Raw genomic sequence first — 25,526 nt, forward strand, 5'->3', positions numbered from 1 at the left:
TTCTCCACGGACTCTCAGCTGGGCCCCATCTGGACCAGTCCATTTTTCCGTTTTCAAAAGGCGGGGAGCTTTCCCTTCCCCCGCCCCCTGTTTTCAATCCCAAGGAGCCCCCGGCCACCCCCACTGCCCCAAAGGCAAGCAGAGCCTCTTTTGGCAGGCAGTCAGAGCCAGCACCGGAGCGAACGAGAGGCGTCTAGAGAAACCCTGGTCTTTATTGTCCCTCGCTGAGCACATCCACAACCATGACAGGCGAATATTCAGCCTGGCAAGCAGGCATGCTCCAGGGGAAGAGGGAGGGAGGGAGGGAGGGAGGGAAGGGGGGGCACTCCAGGCAAGGAACCCCCCCCCCAGGGCTGGCAGGAGACGGGCTTAGCACCACAGGGAGGAGGCCTTCCTCACCCCAAGAACCTGCTGTGGGACCATCCGGGGGGTGCCCACCTGGGCACTGCAGGTGGGCAGAGCAGATGCCAAACATCCCACCTGGGGCAGGGCTGCCCCCCCCACAGGGACTGAGGTGGGTGCTGAAGAACCAGGTGAGGAGCAGGGAGGGCCAAGGGTGAGGCTGTCTGGAGGGGGGGGTTGCAGGGAACAGGGCAAGGGGTGGGGAAGGACTGGGGAAGGCCCCCTCCCACAAAGGCATTTGCATATAATTGGGGGGGATCTGGGTGCCTTGCTCTGGAGGATGGATGGGGGTAAAGGAGCCGGGCACTGAAGGAGGGGGTGGGCATGGGGTGAGGTGGGCTCTGCCACCTGCTCAGCCTCCAGCCTGGCCAAGCGGGTTGATGCTGGCCACCAGTTTGCGCCCTCTGGGGGTGGGAGCGGCAGAGCTGCTTGGTGGAGCCTCTGAGCCCGTCTCCCGTGGGGGGGCCCTGCCCCGACTGGCTCCGGGCGCCACAGTGGTTAGGACGGACGGCCCGTCTTTTCCGCAGAGGCTGCGTCCTTCAGGGCGGGGGGCCTCCAGGGGGCTCTGAGGAGGAGAGGCAAAGAGGAAAGCTCTGTCAGGGACACTTCAGTGGTGACTCCTGCATCGCAAGGGGTTAGACTAGATGGCCCTTGGAGACCCCTTCCCAGAAATCCTCCAGGGCAACTGCACCCAGCCGCCCAGAGCAAAGGCCCCTGTACACCCAGCCCTTGGAATGGGAGACGGGGGGGGGAGTAGGGGGCACGGCATTCAGGTGTGGGGCTAAATTCAGTTTGTGGAGGGGGAGCAACTGGGTCAACCTGCCCCTCGGGGAGTGGGCCTCCTCTGAGTTACCCCAGGTGACGGGGGTGACGGGGTTGCTCAACAGCTTCCTCTAGTCTAGAGAGAAGACCCTGCCCCCCTCGCCCTCCTTCCTCACCTGGAGGGGGCTCAGCCTCAGGCTCTGCCCTGGCTCCTCCCCCATCCTCAGAGGCTCCTCCTCCATCCTCAGAGGCTCCTCCTCCATCCTCAGAGGCTCCTCCTCCTCTAGCAAAGGTCAGCTCCGCCCCGTCCATCACCAGAGAGCTGCGGGAGTGGAGGCACCGATCCCCGGAGCGTGTCCTGCGCAGGACAGACTGCAAGGGGGGGGGAGACAGTGAGGGCAGGTGCTGGGGCAGCCCCTCTGCCCTCTGGGGGTGTCAGCCCCAGACAAGGGAGCCTTTCCAGGAGAGCAGGGCGGGGACGGAGGTGCCACTCTCTGACTCCCCAGAGCAAAGCGCCTCCAGCCTGACAAGGGAGGGAGGAAGGATGCCCCCCAGCCAGGTGTTTGTGGGGACAGGCTAGAGGATTTGGTGCAATATTCCCCCCTCCTCTATCCCACCCTGAGGTTCTCCCCCCTTACCTTCCTGGTGAGGGGGCTGCTGGGGGCTGAAGCACTGCTGTAGAGGCTGAGACTGGAATTGGAGCGGCTGGGGGGAGACAGCGCCTTGGAGGCGGGGGCTACAGACTGAGAGCTGCTCCCTTTGCCCCCCGCAGGGCCCGGCGTCAGGTATTTCTCGTTGATCTTGAGGTTCGTCCTTCCCTTCACTGGGAGAGGAGAAGAGGTGAGCGCGGGGAGGGTGCCGCTTCCAGGCCAAGGATGGCAAAGAGGGGCCAGCTGGGTGCTCAGCTGGTCCCCAGCTCCAGCAGGATGAGGCGCACAGTGTCCAGGGCCGGGTCTCTGCGCCCAGGGAGCTCCCACATGACACCACCGTGAGAGGGGCTCCTCCACCCTCAGGGCCCAGAGGTAGCACCCTAAACAAGGTGGGGTGTCCACATCGTCCCTGAAAGCTGTTGGGTTCGCAGCCAAATCACAAATGCATGTTTTGGCAGACAAGCCCAGGTGAGCACACAGAGGGTTCTTAGACTTCCTAGAGAGGACCCTCTGGGTGGCCACTTCTTGCCTCCTCTGGGCAGAAATTCTGTAACAAAGGAGATAAACTTTTATACTTCCTGCTGCCTTTGAGGAGACTCTCTCTCCATCATGCTTCCAAACTGACCAGATGTGTGTCTGGGGACTCTGGACACCCACAGCCTAAATCGAAGGCAATTTTTGTATTTTGTACCTGAGAAGTTTTCTTTCCTGTATTGTATATGCTGCCTGCATTGAAATGTAAGTAAACCTTTCTTTGTTTATCTTACTAAAAACATGTGGTTCATTCTCTGCAACGGAGGTGAAGAGCGGGAGGCCAGGAGACCACAAATAAAAGGGATAAAAAGGTGTAACTGCCTCATTCCTTAGTAAGCTGCAGAATGTATAAGCCTTTTATGTTGCTAAAAAGGCTTGGCAGCCCCCTACTTTTTGTATGTCGCCCACACAAATGGATTTACATTTTAATCGACACAATCCATTTCCCACATGCCTCCTCTGCCTCCTGCTGACCCACAGAGGGAGAAGCAGAGCCCCCTATTGCCCCCCCCAACTGAGCCTGCCTAGAAGGCCCAGGAGGTGCCCATGGAAGAAAGGCCCCCCTCCCACTGCCACCCCCAGCCCCTCACCTCTGCAAGGGTCGTTCTTCACCAGGAACTCATCCAGGGCGATCCAGCCTCCGCCCACGCGCACCATCAGGGTGCTCCGCAGGATGCGGACCATGCGCAGCTGCTGTGACTCCCCAAACTGCAATGGGGGGGGGAGCAGTGAGCTAGAGGTGCCAGAGGAGAGAAAGACCCCTCTCCATCAAGGAGGGGTTTCCTTGGGGGGTTTCCTTCTGACAAGCGGTTCAGCTTTCAGCCCCAACCATCCGAGTCCCTCTGCCTGGCTGCTCCCAGGCCTGGCGGGACTTTGCTGGAGGCTACCTGGTGGGCGCCCACTCCTCTGGGTGCTGGATGGAGAATCCTAGAGCCACAGAACCCCAGGGGGCTTCTAGTCCAGCCCCCTGCAATGCAGCAGTGCACAGTGACCCCTGCTCTCCAGAAGCCCAGCAGGCCCCTGTCCAGGGGGGGCTAGGGGGCTCGTGGCCAAGCACTTACTCTGTACCGGTTGGCACTGATCTGTTCCACCTGGAAACGCTTCTCACAGTTGCACTGAGCCACCTGCCTGTTCACCTGGGAAACAAATGGAAGCGGTGGGGGGAGGGTGTCTTTTCAGAGAAGGAGGAGGTGAGGGTCAGGGGCTGGCTAGGGGGGACAGGCCTAAGGGCAGGCCGAGTGGGGGGGGGTTGCATCTGCCTCCCTGGCTGGGGGACACCCAACCCCCTGCCCTCAGATAAGATTCCTCTTTGCAACGTCCTCTGACAGTTGCATCTTAATGCTTTTTTGCAACCGAGTGGCGGGTGCTGCTTCCGAGGCCGTACCTCGTCCTGGATCTGGTCCGCATCAGCCGCCCTGCGCAGGATGTCCCGACTGGGGTGCAGAGCGCTCACAAATTCATAGTAGTCAATGAAGCCATCTCTGTTCAGGTCAAAGATGTTGGCCACAGCGCTCATCTCCAGTGGGTTGGTGGGGAATTCTGGGGAGGGAAAGAGAGGGTGGGGCTGGGGGCTAGTCGGGCACTTGGGCCCCACCTGCCACACGGAGAGCCCCACAAGCCAGGGAACTGCCACCAAGAAAGCATGGCGAGCCTGGAATGTGGAGGGCAGCCCACAGGGCACATCTGGCTAAGGAAGGAGGTGGATCAGAAAGAGCAGCTGCTGCCAGAGAGGAGGGGTCTCCTCTCCACATCCCCCTCCTAGTCCTGCCATGTCCCCAAGTGTGCTGAGTTGGGGGTCTGGCAAAGTGAATGGTCCCAAAGCAGTTGGGGGTCAGGTACCAGTGCAGTTAACTCTTTATTCAAAGGAACCAAAACAGCTCAGGCCCAGTGATCCCAGCAACTTTCCCCAGCAGGCCTTGCCCCAATAAGGCAGTTGCAAGGACTGAGGACCCCCGCCTTCCCACAGCTGCCAAAGTCCCCTCCTCTCCAAGCGGAGACCGTGGCAGCTCTTCTGCCCTTTCCGTTTCTCTGCATGTTCTGGGAGACCAGCGGAGAGGGGAGCTGGTTGCAGCAGGAGGGAGGGACCCCCTGGACTCTTCAGCAGCCGGTCTCCCCTCCTCTCCTGCCTCTGCTTCTGGACTGCTCTCTGCCACAGCCTCTTCCTGCTCACTAAGCCCTGTTCCCTCTTCAGCCTCCAACGCCTCCTGCTCCCAGTCTGCTCCCTCTGACCAGGCATCCTTGTCCCACCACCAATTCCCGGGCTCTGAGCCTTCTTCCCCTGGGCGTTCCCCAGCTGGCACCTCGCCCCACTCCTATGCATCCAGCCGGTCCATGACACTGGGGAGCCCCCACTCCTGCCCCTTCCTGGGCACCTGGCCCTGCTGCACTCACTGGAGGAGAGGACGCTCTCGATGAACTCCTGCTGGGTGATGCGCCCGTCCTGGTCCCGGTCAATGCCCCGGAAGACGTCCAGGATGCGAGATTTCATCTGGCTGATCCACTGCATGTACCGCTTTCGCCAGACCGAGAAGTCAAAGTGGGCAAACTCCTCCAGCTGAGAGAGAGAAAGATGGGGCTGCTGGGATGGGGCCAGGCCCCCCGCTCCCCATCCATGTCCCCACCCATGGGAAGGAGGGGGACAGCAGCAGAGGATGGGCCTGGCTGCAGCTGGATCCTGTCCAAAGGGGCCCATCTCACCCAGCTTCCCCCCCATGAGGGGCCCCTAAGCAGCTGCCCAACCCAGGTGAGGTCAGGAGGGTAGGAGGCCTCTTACCCTGCAAGGGGCTTCAGGCTGGGGCTTAGGGTTCAAGGTGCTAGAGGGACCCCCTCATTTCTCCAGGGGCCCACATCAAGGGGTTCATTGGAGAGCACCCCCCAGACATCCGCCCTACTCAAGGCCCACCCTCGACTGCCTCTTTCTCTCCCGGCCACGCGGAGCCAGGACCGTGGGCTCCCCGCTGCCCCTCATTCCAGTGCCCCCACCCCTTACCTCTCGCTGGCGCTGCTGGGCGTTCTGGAGCCGGTACTGGCGGTCGAGGGCTAAGAGCCAGAGCTGCTGCCAGCGCTGCACCAGCTGGGCCAGGAGGGGGCTCTGGGGCACCAGGTCCTCGAGGGGCACAGGCCGAGCCCTGGGGGAGAGCTTCCTGGCGCTGCGCCGCCCTGCAAGAGAGGAGTGTGCCTGGCGGTGGAGCAGTGACCCCCCCAGCCCTCAGCCCAGCCCCCAAATTCTCTTCCTCCCTCTCTTCCATCCAGTGGAGCTGAGTGTTGGAAGACTCAGTGAACATAAAAGGAAGGACTTATTCGCACTGATCAGCGTTAATCTGTGGAACTCCCTGCAGGAAGCAGCAATGGCCACTCCCTTGGATGCCTTGAAAAGAGCATTGGGCCAATTTGTGGAGGAGGCAGCATGCAAGCCTCTTTCCAGGGACACCCATTGGCTTTGAGGGAGGGGCACTTACGGGAAGGCAGCTTGCGGGAGCCAGGGGCCATCCCCCCCGCCTCAGGGGCGGTCTTGCGCTTGCAGCTCTTGGTGACCCTCTCCACATCTGGCTGCTTGTGGGTCAGCTCCTCCATGAACACCTGGGGGGGGAGAACGAGAGAGGGGAGGGAAAGGGCAGCTGCTCCTCCCTGCAAGGTGGGGCCACAGGGAGGCTGGTTCCACATCCAGCTGCCTCAGTTCTTTGTGTCTCCCTCCTGCAGGAGTGGGGGTGGAGTTAGCCCCCTCCCCCTGAGATGGTGGGGAAATCGACAGTCCAAATGACAATTACATTTGCCATATGAGCCTCAAAGAGTTCCTATATTCCTAGAGAAGACAGGTCTGTGTGACGTCACACGCCCTACACCCTGTGACAGGAAATGGGACAAAGGATTTCCGTCTTTTCCGCTTCCTCTTTGCCTCAGTCTCCCTCTTCCCTCAAGCAAGCGATGTGAGCAGCCGCACACGCCTGGGCTCATTTCAGAAACGGATTTTGCATTTTGTAACTAAGACGTATTTTACCTGCTACCTACTTTAAAGTATTTGCTGCCTGCATTGAAATGTAAGTAAACCTTTTTGTTTGTACTCAAATGTGTGGGTCGTTCTTCACAGCGGAGACAGAGGGGAAAGGTAGGCAGACCACAAATATATTGGGATAAAAGGTATAATCGACTAATTCCTAGCTTCCAGTAAGTGGCAAAAGAGTTTTTACTCTGCCAAAAAAGGGCTTCACAACCTGTTTACTCTCATTCTTCTCACCCACACATGGGACAGGAGGTTTAAATTTTAATTTGCCAGGCTCATCCTCATTCCATCTCCCTCAGGGATTCCCAGCCAGTGATGCCCACAGGCATTCAAGGCCACAAAGCCAAGGCGGGCCAGTTACCCCATGCTGGGCGCTGAGCTCCTCCAGCTGCTCCGCATCCTCTGGGAGGGGCTCCTCGTCCCGGAGGCTCAGGGCCTCCTCAGCGGCCGTGATCCAGTCCATGAGCCGCGCCACTTCCTCCCGCTCCGTGGCCAGAGAGGCCGCCTGCACCTGCAGCCGCTCCTCCTGCTGCTGGGCCCAGCTCAGCACCTGCGGGACACAGAGGGGCTGGCGCCAGGGGGTCCCGGGGCAGGCAGGGGGGGACTGGCACTCAGCCTGGGCCTGCCTCCCTTAGCCTCCCCTCTCCTCCCCTGGGAGGTGGCACAGCGCAAGCCAGGCCCCCTTTCAGGGAGGTTTTGAAGAGACACCCCCTGCCCCCCAGCAGCTGGGACTGGTTGCATGTCCGTAGCCCCAAGGCTGCCTCTTTCTGCCCCAATTCAGTGCTGCGGCTGGAAGCTGCCACCCCTCCTCTACCCTTATCTCATTCATTCATTGCTTTTGACTGGCACCTTTTTCTCCCAGGAGCGGAAGGTGAACTACATGGTTCCACCCCCCCCCCGGCCAACATTTAATTCTCACAATGACCCTGTGAGGCAGGTAAGGGAGAGTGAGGGGTATGCACTGTCCCCCAAGGTCACACCCAGTGACAGCTTAATGACCGAGTGGGAGAATTTGAGCCCCGGTCTCTCCCAGGTCCTAGTCTGACACTCCAACCACTGCATCACATTGGCTCGCACACCCCCTCTGCCCTCGCCCTGCGGGCACCACCCTCACCTCCTCGAAGCGACTCCTGGCCACGGTGACCCACGACCGGATGGTGATGACGGAGTCCGGGTGGGAGGTGCTGAGGATCTCCTCCCCCAGGGAGCTGATGCACTCCAGCTGCAGCTGCTGGCACTGGAGGCTCTGCCTCAGATCCTGCAAGCAGAGGGGAGGGGCGCTCAGCGCCATCCAGCCAGCGGGTGGGTGCAACCTGGCACAGGCTCCTCCTCTGGGCATGGAGGGACGGGGCCTGTTTCTGTGGGAGGCTCTGCAGCCAAATCACAGATTGAATGATGGCTGGAGAGTCACAAACAGGGAACTCTGTGATGTCAAATCCTCTAAACCTTTGTAGTGGGAAGGAGAACAATGGAGACTTAATCTTTGCTTCTTCCTGGCGCTACACATTCTTTTTTCTATCTGCAATGGGGGAAGACGTTTCTTTGCTCTCTCCATTTTGAACCAGACTATGGTTTTTTTTGTAGCATTTAAGGATTATTGCCTGCCTGATTTTCATCACTGTACCCGCAGAATCCTGGCAAGACTTTGATGTAAGTAAATCTGTAGAATCCTGGCAAGACTTTGATGTGAGTAAATGTATTTTCTTATTTATTAAACAGTCTGAGGGTGATTTCTTTGTTAAGAGGGAAACATAAAACGGGGAGAAAATAATCCAAATCTGCCTAAAGCATCCTTGGGTAACATAATTGCTCTAGAAGGTTATGCAGCCTTGTCCCAACAGCTTCTAGAGATAAACTGTGCACGGATAGTGCTGAAATCGATGTTTGCTTTCTCAAGAGGAAGGATTGTTACTAATAAATATTCCCTCCTATTCATCCAATTCCATCCAAGGAAAAGGGGTGGGGAAGGGGCTGTCTCCCCCCCCCCGGGCTGCCCACCTGCAGCTGGCTCTGGCACTCCTGCACAGCGGCCTCCTCTGACGGAAGGGCACCAAACTTGATGGACTTCTCCAGCTCCGTCAGGCGCCCCAGGAAGGAGTTCACCAGGGCATGGAACTCCTCGGCCTGGAATGAAGAAGAGGTTGGCATCACAGCGGGGAGACCCACCTGGGCAGGGCTGGTGCCCCCCCCCCAGGAAAAGCTCCTCCAGCCCCACCCAGCCACCATGCCTGCATAGAGGAGTGGGTGTCCCAGCAAAGGCAGGGGTGCATGGGGCAGTAGAGAAGCAAGGGGGGAGCCATTGGGAGCAGCCAGAATGGTGACTGAGAGCAGAGAAGGGTTCACCACCCCCTTCCCCAAAAGATCCTGGGGTGGCTTCCCAGGCCTGACCAGGGGGAGGACTCTGAAGCTGCGGCTTCTCCAGTACCCCTCCCTCAGTGGCCCCTTCCAAGCGCTTTACATCTGAGGGTCCTGAGAACCAATTCTCCCACAAAACCAATGTCCAGTTCATTCTCAGCTGTAGCTTTGTTTTTCTCAAATTTCTGTGTTTCTGCTTTGTTTTGTCAACAAAAAAACCTTCTCTGCCATGCAAGTGCCTACCAGCCTCTGAGACTCTGCGGATCCTGGCCCTCCCTGAGCCTTCGATCCTGGCTGGTCTGAACCAGAGGCCGGCCGGAGAGCGATTGGGCTGCCTGAGCAAGACGGAGCCCCAGGGAGGCAGAGACCTCGCCTTGCCCAGAATCCTTTGCCAGGTCTCACAACCCCAAGAGCTCCTTCCCTCCCTGCTCTTGAAAGGTGGCTAAGCGAGAGCAGCTCTGAGCCAGCAGCCCACACCCTCCAGAGTAAGGGGGCTTGGTGTGGGCCCAGGTAGCCTGCTCCTGACCTTGGGGAACAACCCAGCCCACGCCAAGCAGCCTGGGCCTGAGGCAGCAGCCCAGGACCCACTTTGCCCATCTCCTGCCCGCCTGCCATGGCTTCATGGCTCACCAGAGCCCCCCTCGTCCTCCTCTTGCCCCCTCAGCTCGCCCCACTTGCCTGCCGCAGGGCAGCCTCCAGCCGGTCCTGCTTGGAGACGGAGAGTTGGCAGACGATCTCCCAGCGGTGGCTGAGCTCCTCCACCTGGCTCTGGAGCCACTGGGAGTCTCCGGCGCCACCGCTGCTGCTGCTGCGCATCAGATCCCGCAGGGAGCGCCTCAGTGCCTTGATGCAACTGGCTCTCTGGCCCAGCTCCTTCTGGAAGACCTGCGGAGGGAGCGTGGGGCAGGCACATCCAGCGGCTGCTCCTGGACACTGCAAGCCCACCACCCCACCAAGGGGTCTAGGCATGCCTGTGCCCCCGGCCCAAAGTGGAGCGACTCCGCTGCAGACCCTCCACAGACCTTGTGCTTGTCCATGAGGGCACTGACCAGGTCCCTGTCCCCACCCACGGGGGTCTCCTCGGCCAGCTGGGGCTCAGCCCGGTACAGCCAGTCCATGAGGGTCTGCAGGGCGTCTGTGAAGCGGCCTGAGAAGAGCAGACCTTCCTCCAGCTTGTGCTGCCTGGAAAAGAGAAAGGCGGCCCCAGGTCAAGGGGCCAGCAGATTCTGGCCAGTGGGAAGGGGGTGGGTGAGGGGAGGCCCCCCACCACTTTCCATGCAGAAGGCCTCAGGTTCCATTTCCAATGGGAGCAGCTCCATGTAGGGCTTGGAGAGACCCCAGACTCAAAACCTGGAGAGCTATGGCTGCCTGCCAGCGCCAACAATACTGAGCGAGATGAACCAGTCATTTAACATGGGAGGTTTGATCAGCAGCCCAATCACAAATGCATGATTGCAGGAGATTCACAAGAAGGGGACTGTATGATGTCATAGCCTCTAACGTTTGTGGTGGGAGAGAGAACAACAGAGAATGTAATCTTCCTGTCACAGCTCACTCTTCTTCTTGCCTGCGATGGGGTAGGATATCAGTAAGCTCTCCACCAGACAAAGAACACCATTTAGAATTGGACTGTGGACTTTCATAACTTTTAAGGATCATTGTCTGCCTGATTTTCATCACTGTAAGCGTTGAACCTGGCAAGGCTTTTGATGTGAGTAAAGCTTGTGTTTTCTCCTTTACTAAACCGTGTGAAAGTGATTTCTTTGTTTAGAGGGAAACATAAAACAAGGAGAAGATAATCCAAGTCTGCCTAAAGCATCCTTGGCCATCATAACTGCTCCTCTGTCTGGCCCAAAGCCCCACCTCCACCCCCAAATGCATACCCACCTCTCAGCCGCCCGGCCACAGACGGCCTCCCACTGGCCCCTCAGCTCCCCCAGCATCTCCTCCAGGGTTTGGGTGTCGTCAGGCAGGAGGGCCTTCTCCCGGAGAAGGCGCCCACTCCGCAAGGTGGCCTCGTAGACCGGGCGCTTGGCACGCAGCCCCTTCTGGAACTCCTGCAGGGGGGCAAGGGAGGGCAAAGGGCCCAGTCAGGAGAGCAGGGAGGGACACAGAGCACACCCCTCCTTGAAAAAGACCCCTTGTTGCTCCTTGAAATGCCAATGGGAAGGTAACTCCTTGACCAGGAGAGTAGATATGGCTTCATGAGTCCACTCCTGCGAGGTGGACCACAACTGCTCCCAAGGACAGTTGGGGCCAAGGTGGGTTTTGACATGAGTCCGGCCAGGCTCCCTTCCCGCTCCTGACTAGGCCTGGGCAATGTATCACTATATCGCCCAGGACAGGTCTGAGGGGCAGACCGTGATGGGGGCTTCACTCTTGGGTGAAAGCGCCACCGCTCTTGATTCCTTTCCAGTGGCCACTGGTGGCAGAGGGACTCAGGAGTGGCAGCAGTTTCACCAGTGATATACAGTGGTACCTCGGGTTACATATGCTTCAGGTTACAGACTCTGCTAACCCAGAAATAGTGCTTCAGGTTAAGAACTTTGCTTCAGGATAAGAACAGAAATCGTGCTCCAGCGGCGCAGCGGCAGCAGGAGGCCCCATTAGCTAAAGTGGTGCTTCAGGTTAAGAACAGTTTCAGGTTAAGAACGGACCTCCAGAACGAATTAAGTACTTAACCCGAGGTACCACTGTCCTGCTGAGTGAAGCCGCCACCCCACTCTGCCCTCATCCTGGCACAAGCAGGCTGCACCCGGGAGGCGCCAAGATAGCTTGTTCCTCCCTCTGCTTCTTTAAGCAGCTTGGCGGAGGAGCGCATGGCTGCCCTTGTCTCAGCCAGGCAGCTTTAAGGAGCCTCCAAACTGCCAATGGCTTGCATGAGCTGGCGGCCGGGTGGGGGCTCCATAAAACGGCTCTGCTGAGGGGCGCACGGTTGCTGCTCCTGTCAGCCAAGCAGTTAAGGGAGCCTCCAGCCCATGGCTGTCTTGTGTGAGCCAGCAGGGGGGGCGGGGGCTCCGTAAAAGTCCTCCTGCCCTCAGCTGAGGGAGCCCCAATGCTTCTCCAGCTCCCTTGCAAACCAGAGAGGCATCGGAGCTCCCTTAGCGGGGAGGCAGGAAGCTTCATGCTCCCCAGCTGAGCACCCCCAATCCGTCTGCTGCTCGTGCGCAAGCCAAAGAAGCATTGGGGGCCCCTTAGCTGGGGAGGGCAGAGCTGCTTCCTCCCTGGCGTGGTGAGGACCCCAACGCCTCACAGTGCTGTGGTGGGAAGCAGAGTCTTGAACAACGCAATGTATCGCCAGGTCACAATGTTTGGAAACCTGACATCGCCCAGCCCTCCTCCCGACAGGAGCCCAGGACGCCGGGCAAGGGGAACCCCCTGCCTGAGCCAAGAGGCAATGATTGCGCCCTTGGTGTGGGGCAGCCATGATGCACAGCCGCCACCCTGGCCTACATTTTGTAGCCAAAAGGGGAGAGGCAACGAGCGTCTGGCTGGGCAGCGAAGGGGGGGGGGCAGCCCAAGACCCGGGGAATCAAGCAGAGGTTGGGGGGGGGGCTACCTGCCAGGGAAGCTTTATAAGCAGGGATATGTGTGCGACTCTAAAGTGAGCCAAAAAGTCACAAAAGGGGGCAGGATGGGGGCAGAACAGGGTGTTTGCAGGCTTTTCCAATCATATTGAAAAATGGGTGATCCAAAGCTATGAGATTTCATGCAAGTTCACAATGACCCGGAATGCAACCCCTGCACAGACGGGGAGCTGCCAGTAGTTGTGATCCCTGCACTGCAGGGGGTTGGCCTAGATGACCCTTAGGGGTCCCTCCCAACTCTGTGGTCAGGAGGATCCCGAGAGGCCTCCAAGGGACACCCACACCCACACCCCTTGCTCACCTTGTGTTCCTCCAGGAGGCTCTTGATCTCTTCCTGGCTGACGGCGGCATTGCTGGTCCCCTCCAGGTCAGGCTGCACCTCTTCCAGCCAGTCCAGGAGCAGCTGCCAAGACTCGCTGAACTGCAGGCCAGGGGGGGAGGGGGCTGCGGTCAAGTCCCCCTCATGCACCCCCCCCCAGGAGCCCACCCTCCCACCCGCCTGCATCTCAGCAGCGCCCGGGCTGGGGCTTCCCCCCTCTGCCCCCCCCAGAGAGACAGGAGGCTCCGCAAAGGGCGCCATACCTGCTTGGTGCGCTTGCGTGCCTCCTCCAGCTGGCCGCCCCTCTCGCCTACTTGCTGCGCCACCTTGGCCAGCCGCTCCTTGGCGGTCAGCACCAGGCTGTGGATGAGGCCGCAGTCCTGCTTCCGGCTGAAGCCCTTCATGCGCATGGCCACCGCCTCCAGGCCGGCCAGCTTCTCGCTCTGCGCCTGGGTCTCCTTGGCCAGGGCCTGCGGGGGGAGGAGGGGGGAAGTGGGGCAGCTGGGCACCCTGGCCCTGCGCCCAGAGGAGAGGGCGCCTCCCACCCGGACTGCCCGCCCCGGGGTCTCAGGCCAGCTCACCTTCTGCTCCTGGATCTGGCTGGTGAGGGTTTCCAGGACGTAGCTGGGAGGGGGCAGCCCCGCCAGGGCCTCTTCCGTCCTCCCCACCCACTGCAGCAGCTCCTGGGCCGTGGAGTGGAACTCGGTGCTGACCGTCAGCCCTTCGCTGAGCTGCTCCTGGGGGCGAGGACTAGTTGCTCAAGAAAACATGCCGCAAGTTCTGCTCGACTCTATACTTTTACGTGGCTTTTTATGTATTGTGGCTTGCCGTTATTTATCTACCTTAGGAATGGTTTATCATAATTGTTGAGAGCGAATTTCTGTTTAATTATTATTTGCTGCTATTTTTTTTATTATTATAATTAGCAATAATCGCGCCTCGGATTAACCTCATTGGCTACGCTACTGCCACTGCACAAAGCTTATTTGCTGCTATTTTGAGAGTGAATGTAATTGTGTTCCAATGGATTGTTGAACATTACTTTATTGGATGCACGCGGTTTAGTTTAAAGCCACATTTTTTTATTATGACTTTCTTTCATTGGATCAGATTGTTACAGGACATGTGATCTTTGTTGCATATTTTGTTTTTTCCCCTGCTGGTACACAGCCTCGTGTGTAGCAATGTATTATTTATTAAATTTCTATGCCCCCCTTTAACTGAGGATCACAAGGCAGGATCACAAGGCAGTTTGCAATACAAAAACAAAAAAATGCAGACCAGAGCAACAAACAAAAACAATCCCCCCCCCCAGTTCAAAAGGCCATAGACTGTTTGATTTGACGCAGCGGTTCTCCACCTGTGGGTCCCCAGATGTTGTTGGACTACAACTCCCATCATCCCTGAACTCTGGCCTTGCTAGCTGGGGGTGATGGGAGTTGTAGTCCAACAACATCTGGGGACCCACAGGTGGAGAAAGGCTGAATTAGAGAAAGGCCTGGGCGAAGAGGAATGTTTTTGCCTGGCACCTAAAGACAGGCAATGAAGCTGCCAGGCGAGGCCCCTGGGAGAGCATCCCACAGGCGGGGGGGGGGGGTCACTGCTGAAAAGGCCCCTTCTCCTGTTGCCACCCTACAGACCTCAAGCAGAGGAACACACAAAAAAAGGGCCTCCAATGATGACTGCAGGGTCAGGATCGGTTCATGTGGGAAGAGGTGGTCCCTGAGGAACTGCGGTCTTCGGTCACTTAATGCTTTAGAGGTCAAAACCAGCAAACTGAATTTGGCCCAATTTGAAAGGCAGCATACAAATTAAAAGAGTATTGCAACAAAATCCAGGAGCCAACCAGCCCTGGGCCTCATCCCAGCGCCACTCACCTTCCGCTCCTGCACCAGGCTGGCAACGCTGGCCCACTTCTGCTCTAGGATGCTCAGGCTGTGCTCCATGCTGGAAGCCCGCGGGGGGTGGCTAGTGGCCAGCAGGCGCTGGAGCTGCTCCCGGACGCTGTGGTACGTCTGCTGCTTGGACTCCATCTCTCGGCACAACTCCTGCCAGAAGGGAAGGGCAGATGTGAGGGGCTGGGCATGTGGGGCGTGTGGGGGGGGTGAGTATCTGCGGTGGCAGGGCAGGAGACCACAAGGAAAAGGGATAAAAAGGTGCAACTGCCTTGTTCCTGTGAAATATATGTGTTTTACTCTGCTAAATAGGCTTTGCAAGCCACTTACTCTTTGCATTTCTCCCACACACCTGTAATAGGAGGTTTAAATTGTAATATACAGATATAACTCTCAATCCATCTCCTACATAATGTTTGATGTTTAATTGTGTTTTTATATACGCTGTAAACCGTCCAGAGTGGCTGGGGAAACCCAGTCAGATAGGCGGAATTTAAATAAATAGTAGTGGTAGTATTACAGAAGGGACTCACCAGATGTGCTGCCAGCTTGTCCTTGGTGGTCTCTGGGTGATCCCAGCCGGGCTTGGAGAAAAAGAGCTGGAGCTCCACGTGTTCCAGCCACCGGAGAAGCTCTGTGATCTCCAAGGTCAGATCCTGCACCTGCAGGCGGAAGAAGCCCTGAGCAAGCCAAGCTGAGCCCCTCAGAGGGTGGTTCTCCTGTCACAGAGACTGAGTCTTCCTTATTGGAGGAAGACTCCAAACCCCGCTGGGTGGACCTTTGGAAAGGCAGAGTCCCCACAGCCCAGTGATGGGGAGACTGGGGGGGGGGTTCCCTTTCCCCTGTGTCTCCCTTAGGGGATTTGGGATGACACCCCCCAAAAAAACAGCAGAGGGTAAAGGTAAAGGAACCCCTGACCATTAGGTCCAGTCGCAGATGACTCTGGGGTTGCGGCGCTCATCTCGCTTTACTGGCCGAGGGAGCCGGCGTACAGCTTCCGGGTCATGTGGCCAGCATGACTAAGCCGCTTCTGGCAAACCAGAGCAGTGCATGGAAACGCCGTTTACCTTCCCGCTGGAGCGGTACCTATTTATCTATTTGCACTTTGACGTGCTTTCGAACTGCTAGGTTGGCAGGAGCAGGGACCAAGCGACGGGAGCTCACTCCATCACAGGGATTCGAACCGCCGACCTTCTGATCGGCAAGTCCTAGGCTCTGTGGTTTAACCCACAGCGCCACCCAGAGGGTAGGGAAACACAAACACAGAAATAGACCACCATGACCACATTTCTCCCCCAAAGCCCCCATTCCTGGAGGGCGGGTGCAAAGAGAGCTCTAGGCATCCTGCCCCCTCCCCTGTGGAACTACCTGGCTGAGGTTGTTCTCCAACTCCAGCTGCCGACTCTCCGTCTCACCCAGGAGGAAGTCCCAGCGCTGGCCCAGCTGCTGGAGGCTGCCCTGGAGCCCCTCCACTGGGTCTCCTGCCCCAGAGAGCACCAGGGCCTCCCCGGCCTCCCTCACAGACTGGACGGTCCGGGTGCGAGAGACGACATCGTTCCGCAGCACCTGCCCGGGTGCAGAAGGCCGGCTCAGTGGGCTTTGCCCAGGAAGGTGTCAGGGACCCGTGCCCCCTCCCTCGCTTCCCCTGCCCCCTCCTGACCTTGTGCTTTGCCAGCTCAATCTCACAGCTCTGCAGGTCCAGGCTGAGGGCGGTGGGGGCCTCCAGCTGCTCTGTGGTGCGAAGGAGCCACTGCAGGAGCTCCTCCAGCTGGTTCTGGAACTGACCCAGACCCAGGAGGGCGGCTTCCAGGCGATGCTGAGGAGGAGACGAGAGAGGGGCAGGGCAGCCTCCATCAGGGGCAGAGGCTGGCCTGGGCTTGGCACAGGTTGCCCTTGGTCAGGAGCAGAGGGGAAAGATCGACAGCCAAGCTGCACACCAGAGAGAAAGGAAAGCTGTTCCCCACTGGGCCACTGCTCAATTTCTCAGACCCAGACCTGACCAAGCAAAGGGGCAACTCCACCCACCAGCCACAGGAGGTTTCTCTCCTGAAACGATCTCTCAGCCCCTGGGCACCCTAGTCCAGCCGTCTCACCTGTCGCTTCACAATTTCCTCCTCCAGCCAGTTCCAGCGGTCGCGGAAGCTGCAGAGAGCGCTGGGGGGCCCCTTGATGTTGGCCCCCCTGGGGCTCGCAGGGTGCCGCAGGCTTTCTACATCCACCTTGACCTGGTATAGCTCTCGCTTGAAATCCTGGGGGGGGGGGGAGGGGACAGAGCAATTTATTTATTTCTGCTCTCCTCCAGAGATCAATCTCCATTTTGAACTGGACTATGAATATTTGTAACACTTAAGGGTTATTGCATGTCTGATTTCCATAACTGAAATTGATGGCCCCTGGCAAGAAGTTGATGTGAGTAGACATTGTATTTTCTTGTTTACTTAACAGTCTGGCTCCTTTGTTAAGAGGGAAACATAAAACAGGGAGATGATAATCCAAGTCTGCCTAAAGCATCCTTGGGTATCATTGTTCTAGAAGGTGAGGCAGCCTTGTCCTAATAGCTTCTAGAGATAAGTTGCACATGGAAGGTGATTAAGAATGCAGCTGAAATAGATATTTGCATTTTCACACAAGAAGAGGAAGGTTAATGAATAAATAATATATCCTCTCCTACTCATCTGCATCCATTCAAGAGAACCGTCCCAGGTGGTCCCTGGGCACTTGCCCAGCACATCTTTTGCAGCAGCATCAGGTGAGAAAGAGATGATCGGTCCAGGTCTCCGCCCTGGCCAGGGATGGATTTTCCTTCTAGTCCTGAATCACTCTCTGCTTAAAAGGGGGAGCTCATGGAGTGCAGGGAAGGGTTCCACTGCCTGCCCCACTGTACACCCTGCCCCATAGCTACTGTTGCAAGCATATAAGGAATACCTGTTGCCCATTCAAAATGTGTTCAAGAATCAACAGACGCAGCAGTGGAGAAAAAGAAAGCAAAATTTATTGCTGAGCAATCAAGACCCAGTGGAATATTTTCCAGAGCCTGGATACCTGAGCCCCTAGGGCTTTGGCTTTATATATACCTGATTACAAACAGCATTAAGCGTTACATATTCATATACTGCAGCAAAATCAAACCAATGAGCAGGGGCAAGAGCCCTTCCTATGCCCACGTAAAGAAGACTTCTGCTTTCCCCATATATGTGCATAAGAAATCACCGACGGCCTTTGCCCTAATTTTCATCAATAAAGAGGAAAAGAAACCTCTTTGGCAGCTGAAGACCGAACACCCCCTTTCTGTTATCAGGCTAGAACATTACATTATGTGGCAGGCATTCGCCTTCCCGTTTCCCCATTTTTGGCCTAGCATGAGAAACAGTCTGGGGAATGTTCCCTATAGAAAAAATGCCAACACATCAAACTTATTGTTTCCTGCAAGCACAATAGCAGGGCAGAGAGAAACTCTGGACTCCTGAGATTTTAGGCACTTCTAGCCTTAATGAAGCCTTAGTGATTTAAGCATCATTAGGATACATGGTTATATAGAAAACATAAAGGTAAAACTCTTCCAGGTGGCCTTGCCACACTCCAACCAAGGAGTCCAGAGCACACAGCCCACTCTCCCGTACCTTGAGCTCCGAAAGCTGCCGCTTGACCAGCTCCAGGTCCCCCCCGACCAGAAACTCCTCTGCAATCTTCAACTCAGCCGCCTCCAGCCAGCTCAGGAGCCTCTAGGGAAGTGCGGAAAGGGGCGGGGGGTCCCAAAGAGGAATAAGGTCTGGCAGCCACAGCAGAAGCAGCAGTGTGTGCATGAAGGTGCTCCAGGGCCAAGCGGAAGCCCCTCTGTGGGTGGCTGAGTCTGTGGGTGACTGAGTCCCCCCCCCCCAGGACACCTGCCTGGGCCAGGAGGGGTGTGAGCTGCTGCCTGCCAGAGACCGACTCTGCCTCAGTCTGTGGGAACAGCCCAGCCAGGGAGCCTGTTGACCTGACTCTTGGCCAGGGGAGAAGCTTATGGGGTGAGGGCCAAAGCCTTTGCCCCAAAGGAGTTATTTCAAAGACCAGTGGGGGGGGGCAAAGGAAGGGGGTCAGGAATACTCTCCAGCTCACAGGTTGCTCCCCATCCCCCTCATTAAGGCTGTGGGTGTTTTTGTCCCAGGGGTCCACCACATGGCCTGTGCCCAAGACCCTCCTCACCTCCATGGTCTGCTGGTAGCTGAGTGAGGCCTGCAGCTGCTCCTCCAGGCGGGTCTGGCGTTCGCCCCACACCTTGCTCAGGCTGTTCCAAGAAGAGTAGAGCTGCAGAGGAGGGAGAGAAATTTGGGGGGGGGGGTTAAGCTGCAGGGTATGGGGAGGCCAGCCCCTCTAGGCTCTTTCACATTCTGTGGGCCAGCATCACACAGGGACCCCATGCCAGGCTGGCACTCTGTGCCCAAATGCATCCCCCCATAAAGGGCACCCACTTGTGCTTGTGCCCTGTGTGTTCGCACCCCTGGGGTACAATATGCCCCCCCATCCCCTGGGATTTGGTACAGAGGTGGCTGTAGATTTTACAGCCAAATGACAAGTGCATGTTTTGGTAGACAAGCAGAGGGCAAGTACACAGAGAGTTCTTAAACTTCCTAGAGAGGACCCTCTGCGTGTGACGGGCTCTTTTGCCTCCTCTGGGTGGGAATTCTGTAACAAAGGAGTTAATTCCTTACTCTTCCTTCCACCTCTGAGGAGACTCTCTCTCTCTCTCTCTCTCTGCTAAGCAGACGTGTGTCTGGGGGCTCCAGACACCCTATTGTGAGACTATCAACTTTCTTTTACACACAACTCCTCATTTGCATGGGGGCTCCGTTCCAAGGCACCACACGCTTACATGTAATTGCATATAATCAGAACACCCATCGGAACACCCATTGAAAAAGCCTGCAAACACCCCATTCCGCCCCTTTTTGTGACATTTTTTGTGACGTTTGAGGTTCAGCGCAATGCACATATATGTGGTCATGTCCATATTTGTGTAAATGGGGAGTTGCCTGTATTGTAACTTAGAAGTATTTTTCGGCATACTACTTTGCTGTATTTGCTGCCTGCGTTGAAATGTAAGTAAAAAAAAAATATTCTGTTTAGCTTACTAAAAAGGTGTGGTTCATAACGTGCAATGGGGTTGAAGAGGGGAAGGACTGCAGACCACCAATAAAAGGGGATTCCTAATTCCTAAATTTTAGTAAGCTGTAAAATATGTAATGGTTCTTACTTTGCTAAAAAGGCCCCACAGCCTGCTCACCTTTTGTATTTCTCCCACACCTGTGGGACAGGAGGTTTAAATTCTAATCTACAGATTTAATCCTCAATCCATCTTGTTACGGAAGGGGGGGGGGCAATCTCCTACAGCGGCCACCACATGTCCAGCTCAGCTTTGCTCTCTCATCCATCCAGGCTGCTCTTGGCAGCCCTTCAGGAGTGCACAGGGTCAGTTCTTGCTGGGGGGAAGCTGCCAGTCAGTGCACGCAACACAGAGGGAAATGGACCAGTGGGACCTCTTCAGGAGGAGGAAGCTTTCTATGTGCCTAGGCCAACACTGGGGCAATGGGGCTGCCCCTTGGCAAATGGCCCACACTGCCTGTACCCTGTGGGGTTTCCCTGCCTTAGATAGGTCCCTCCCCAGCTCACATCATCTAGGCTCTTGGTGACGTCTGGTTTGTCCAGATCTCCACAGGACGACATCAGCTCCATGCCCAGGACGCCCAGGGAGTCCAGCTCGCTCTGCAGGGAGTCGATCTCTTCTCGCAGGGCCTGGAGGGAGAATGGGAGATGGGGTCAAGGTCCCACCTCTGAAACCAGACCCAGGAGGCCTCCTCGCACACAGAAGCTGCAGCACGGCAAAAGCTGAATCACTGCCGGCGGGGGCTGGGAGCCGGACGCAGGGCAAAGCCAACGGGGCAGGTGGGCGGGGGCCACGGGAACGCCTCCCCTGCCAGCAGTTCCCAGGATCCCTCAGGGATAAGCAGCTGAGCAATGTCCTGGTACCTGCATGGCCCCGAGCCTGGCCTGGATGGCCCTGGGGTCTGAGGCAGCCTCCTCCGGCTCCAGCACCACCTGCTGGATGTCTCCCAGGGTGGCGGCCAGCTCCGAGAGGCCCTGCCAGAAGCGGTCAGCCAGCACCAGCAGCCCCTGCAGCCAGTCCTCCCTCTCCTCGCTCTGCTCCCAAAGCGCCTTCCACTGGCTCAGCAGCTGCTCCACACGCTCCTGGATCCCTGTCCGCAGGAAGGGGGAAGGCCAAAAGAGAGGGGTCCTGGGGGCGGGCTCAGCAGGAAACCGGCCTCCCCCACCCCAAACAGGAGAGGGACTCATGCCCTCTAGGCCACCCAGATTTGTGACCCACAGCGATCCTGCGGTGCTCAGGGCAAGGGCCTCTAAATGTGAGCAGTGGGTCTCTGGGGAGCAGGAAGGAGGAGACCCAGAGGCTCTGGCCAGCCCCACAGCAATGGGACCAGCTGCTTGGAAGAGGGGTTTCTGCGCCTGGCGCTGGGGAAGGGGCCGTGCCTACCTCTGTTTCCGCTCGCCTGCATGGTGGCCAGCAGCTCAGCCCCCTGCCCGCGGAGGGTCTCCAGAGCCACTCCCAGCTTCTCCAGCTCGGCCAGCCGGAGGCCGTTCTCCCGGATCTGCTCCCGGAGCCAGGCGGAGTCTCCCCGCACCGCAGGGGGGTCCCTCGTGCGGCTCTGCAGCCTCTCCAAGCTCTCCACCATCAGCTCCATGCGCTCAGACAGCTGCAAGCAGGGGCACAGCAGAGGGTTGGCCCAGCCCCACAGGCAGCCGGCTGGCCTCCCACTGACCCACCCAGAGTGGGTTCTGGGCCCCCAAGTCTGGGCCGTGCACAGCTGGAAGGGAGCCGGCAGGCAGCACCTGAGGCTCTGGGGAAACTGAGGCACATGCGTGGGAGAGCCCTGCAGGAGTTGGACCCTGCAGCACCTTCAGCCCCAGAGCACCCGTGGGTCTCCAGGGGGGTCAAGAGAATGCCTGTGGTCCTTGTGGCTGAAAATGGGTCCGCTCTAATGTCCCAATGGGAGTCACAGCATTGGCCTGGCTGTAGCAGCCCCAGCCAGCCTCTCCGGGCCTCATCCAGCCCAGACTAGAGATGCTGGTTGATGGCATCTCCCTGCCATGAAGAGATGCCAGGCCTGGCTCCCCTGTGTGTGTGGGGGGGGTGTCCCTCCAAGCACACCATGGAGGCAGACGAAGGCGGTGAAGCCATCCAAGTCATCTCACGATTTGCTGCCCAAATAACTCACTTGTCCGTTTACACTGGACTGAGATTGTGCCGAGCGCATCTCACCCTGTGGATTTTTTAGCTTAGGGGGAAACCCTTTGTATCTGCATTGCTTCAGAAGTATAATGTGACCTAAGCTAGCTGGGGGGGGGGGGAGAGAGGTGACGGTGTCAGACTGGGACAGAGCAGGGTTCGAATCCTCCCACCTGGCCACGAAGCCCCACTGTGGACCCCTTGGGGTGGAAAGGCAACAAACAAACGAAAAACTTTCACAGCTCAGCTTCCTGGGTTTGGGTGCTCACTTGGCCGGAGATGGACGTTGCTGCTGTGTGAGGCCAGAGGTGCCGGCCAGTCAGGAGCAGCAGGGAGGTGGCTGGCCCAGGTCTGTTCCCACCCCCCCACCGCTGCCATGCCTGTGTTAGGGCATAGTTCCATTCCACCTTGAGAACAGGCATGTGGAGTTGTTGTATGTCACATGCCTGTTTACTTCCAGCACAGTTTGCTGGGAACTTCCGTTGTATATAGCTTTTCCCTGTGCTATTTGCTTGGACACGAAGGGAAGAAGACATGTTTTTTCCTTTGTCCTGCTGCTGAATAAATGCTTGTAAATATGCTTACATATGCCTCTGTCCGCTACTTCTGTTGCAAAGAGTTCTTATCTCTGCTAGCTTGCGCGCTCAGTCTCTAAAGGTCTCTGAGGCTTGAGTCGCAGTTTTGATGCTGTTCCGAGAACCAGAGTTTGCCCGGCTGCCGGCTGGTGGGCTGGAGCCAGCTGGGGGCCTGCCAATTGCCCCCCTCTCCCAGGACGCATCCTAACAGCCTGCTGCCCCAGAGACCATCCGGCTGCTCACCTGGCTGTATCGCGGGATGGCCTCCTCCAGCACAGCCGCCGCCTGGCGGACCCTTTCCCGGATGCTTCCGTACTGCTCCTCCGCCGCCTGCCAGCCCTGCTGGAAGGGGGCAGCCTCCTGCGGACTGAGCTCGGCCAGCTGCCCCGACAGCCGTTGCAGCTTGGACATCAGGGGCTTGTGCTCTGCAATGGCCTCTCGGAGACCCTGGCCAGGCCGGGAGAGAGAAGCAGGTGAGGACCCTCGGCCTCCCCTGGCACCCTCAGCCCCCCTCCAGTCTCCCTCGAACCCCCCCCTCACCTGCAACAGCTCCTGGTGCTCCCGGAAGGCCTCGCAGCTGATGCCGTCAGGGGAGAACTGCTCCACTGCCCGCTGAGTCTCCTCCAGCCATGGGGACAGCTCCTCACGGGCTTCAGTGAACTGCGCCAGCAGAGACTGGGCACGCTCCAGGCGCAGGGTGCAGGCCAGGCTCTGGCGCAGGAGGTGCTCCGAGCGCTCCTGCAGGGGCCGGACCAAGGGCTGTGGGGCACACGAGGCGTCAAGGGGGATCAGATTGGAGGACAGGGAGGGCACCCCCACCTGGGGCATGGCCAGTCCTTTCTCAGAACAGGCTCTGCAGCCCTGTTGATGGGGGGGGGGTGACAGGGACCTGCCAGCCAGAGGGTGCTGCTCTTGGGCCCCCGGGGGAAGGGAAAAAGGCCCCCACGCAAGTGGACTTTGCAGGCCTCTTAGCCAGGCCTCTGTTTTTAAGCAAAAGGGCAGGTATCAAAAATCCTTGGATTGGCGTTGGAAGGCAAGCAAAAGGGTTGGAGCCCCTCCACTGACACCCAGTGGCTGAAAGGGGTATTGCACGTCAAGAGAGCCTCCCCCTCCCCACCCCACTGGCCTCACCTGGAGCTGCTGTTGCACTTCTGGGGGGCAGAGGCTGAGCAGTGGGTCAGCGATGGCCACCAGCCGTTCCACGAGGCCGTGGTGGTGCAAGATCTCCACCGACAGGAGCTGGGAGATGGGGAGAGTCACCATCAGGACTGGGCCTCACGAGGCCCCTCTGCCCCCAGAGTGACCCTGGGGAGAGCAGGGGGGTCCTTGGTGCCTGGCGGAGCTCCTGTGTGCAGGGCAGGCCTCTCCCTCCCCCTGGACGCCATCCCCAGCGGAGGTGCCTGCCCTGACTGGCCACTGCTGGTGAGACACCTTCTTCTTCTTCTTTGGCGCTCCTTCATAGCCGAGTAAGATTGTCTCCCATAAACACGGTTTTAACAGTGAATCCATAAGTGACTGTGGAAGCCAATTCTGGATCCACACATCCTTCCACAGTGGGAGTTGATCATGGTGTGGATTTGCCAAGCGTACCTTTCTCTTAGCACATTTCTCCCTTGCGTCCTGAGTTTGAGTGTCTTCAAAGTCCATGACACCTTTGGTAAAGGCTATTCTCCTTTTGGAGCGCTCGCAGGTCAGCGTTTCCCAATTGTTGGTGTTTGTACTACTTTTTTTTAGATTTGCCTTGAGACAGTCTTTAAACCTCTTTTGTTGAGACACCAAGCCCTGAGCGGCTGCCGCATGGGGGCGGAGGGCTTGGCTGTTAGACCCCTCCCCACCCCCTGACTCTATAGTCAGCTGGGGACCACAGGGAGGAAGGGAAGGAGGGAGAGTCTATGGGGAGGAGGGGGAGGAGCCTGTTTGGGGCATGAGGAGCTCAGTCCCTCCAGTGCTCCACTGGCCTGCTCAGCTCCCAAGGCCAGAGGCATTGTGACAACACCATAGGTGCTGGCCTTGTGGAGAGGCACCCAAGGGGGCCCCTGCAGGGTCCCCGCAGGACCTTCCAGCAAACCCTCCCTCCCTCCCTCCCTCTCCCCAAACACCCACCTTCAGATCGGCCAGCTGCTGCTGGATGGCCTCTGCTTCCAGGTGCACCTGGCCCAGCTCCTCCAGGTGTGTGCTCAGGTGGGACACCTTGTCCATCTCGGAGCCCAGCACCTGCTCAAACTGAGACAGAAGAGAGGGCCTTCAGGATGAGGGCGCAGACAGACCACTCTGTTTTGGTTTTTTTTAATAATATTTATTAAAGTTTCAGAAAAAAGAATTACATAAAAACAAGAAATACAAAAACAAAAGACAAAAATAAAAATACAAGAAAAATACAGAATAAAAAAGTAAAAACACTTACAAAGAAAAGGAAAAAAGAAAAAATAATAAATCAACCTTTCCATACCTTATATTCATATCCTTGTTTCCCTGACCTCCTCATACCTCCCTTTTTTGTGTTCCAATTCCAGACAGACCACTCTGGGCAGGGACAGAGGGCAAGAAGACTCAAGGTGGCTCCCTTCTCTGCCCACAGTGGGGGTTTTCACAGCCTAGAAGTCACTGGGTGAGACGTGTCCTTCTTCTCTTCCAGAAGTCCTTCTCCTCCTCCAAGGAAGATCTGGCAGCTCAGCAGCAGAGAGTGAGGGGGCAAGTCAGGTGCCCCCTGGGGAAGCTCTCCTGGCCTGCCCCAAATATCTTGCCTTAAGGCAACAGGCCCTCTGTGCCCGTGACCTCCTCACATGGCATTGCAGGGAGTTGGACAGGATGAGCCTTGGGGTCAACTCTGCGGTTCTATGACTCCTTCCCCGAAGTGCCCATTACCTTCTCTCTGTCTGCAGCACTGAGCTGGCGGGTCCCGTCATCGTCACCCCCCGGCAGGCCCCCCTGTGGTGCCAGCTCCTTCTCCAAGCGCTCCAGCCAGAGGGCCAGATCCTCCTCGGTGGGGCCCAGCCGGCAGGAGGCCTCCAGGGTCTGCTCCAGGCGGTGCAGGATGGCAGCGCTGCTCTGGCCCACGAGGAGGAACCTCATTCGCAGGGAGTCCATCTTCTCCTGGGCCAGATGGGCTTCCTCTCCTGGGGGAGGACAGCAGCACCGGCTCATTCCCAGGAGCTGCACCCCCCACCC

General features: G+C 57.7%; 1 protein-coding gene across 2 annotated transcripts; it reads right to left on the bottom strand.

Moving 5' to 3' along the window:
- Positions 1–192: 192 nt before the first annotated feature.
- Positions 193–25,471, bottom strand: LOC310712988 (microtubule-actin cross-linking factor 1, isoforms 6/7-like). Of its 2 annotated transcripts, XM_083516485.1 has the most exons (33): positions 25,224–25,471; positions 24,462–24,581; positions 23,490–23,597; positions 22,899–23,117; positions 22,602–22,805; positions 21,031–21,250; positions 20,511–20,737; positions 20,154–20,276; positions 18,690–18,791; positions 18,125–18,226; positions 16,598–16,753; positions 16,165–16,320; positions 15,873–16,070; positions 15,038–15,166; positions 14,487–14,657; positions 13,191–13,346; positions 12,873–13,079; positions 12,592–12,711; positions 10,591–10,760; positions 9,726–9,885; positions 9,382–9,588; positions 8,347–8,472; positions 7,463–7,606; positions 6,710–6,898; positions 5,807–5,927; positions 5,338–5,507; positions 4,740–4,902; positions 3,733–3,887; positions 3,410–3,484; positions 2,939–3,056; positions 1,803–1,987; positions 1,341–1,536; positions 193–967 (listed from the first exon to the last, which is right to left on the bottom strand). In XM_083516485.1, the coding sequence occupies exons 1-33, from the start codon at positions 25,443–25,445 to the stop codon at positions 942–944; spliced, it is 5,145 nt and encodes a 1,714-aa protein (XP_083372611.1). In that variant the 5' UTR covers positions 25,446–25,471; the 3' UTR covers positions 193–941. The 2 variants fall into 2 exon arrangements, with proteins under 2 accessions (XP_083372611.1, XP_083372612.1); XM_083516486.1 differs by lacking the exons at positions 22,899–23,117; positions 23,490–23,597; positions 24,462–24,581; positions 25,224–25,471 and adding an exon at positions 21,773–21,882 and having other exon boundaries at positions 22,602–22,732.
- Positions 25,472–25,526: the final 55 nt, after the last annotated feature.

This window comes from Podarcis liolepis, assembly GCF_965112155.1.
Source record: "Podarcis liolepis genome assembly, chromosome: 8".
Lineage (NCBI taxonomy): Eukaryota > Metazoa > Chordata > Lepidosauria > Squamata > Lacertidae > Podarcis > Podarcis liolepis.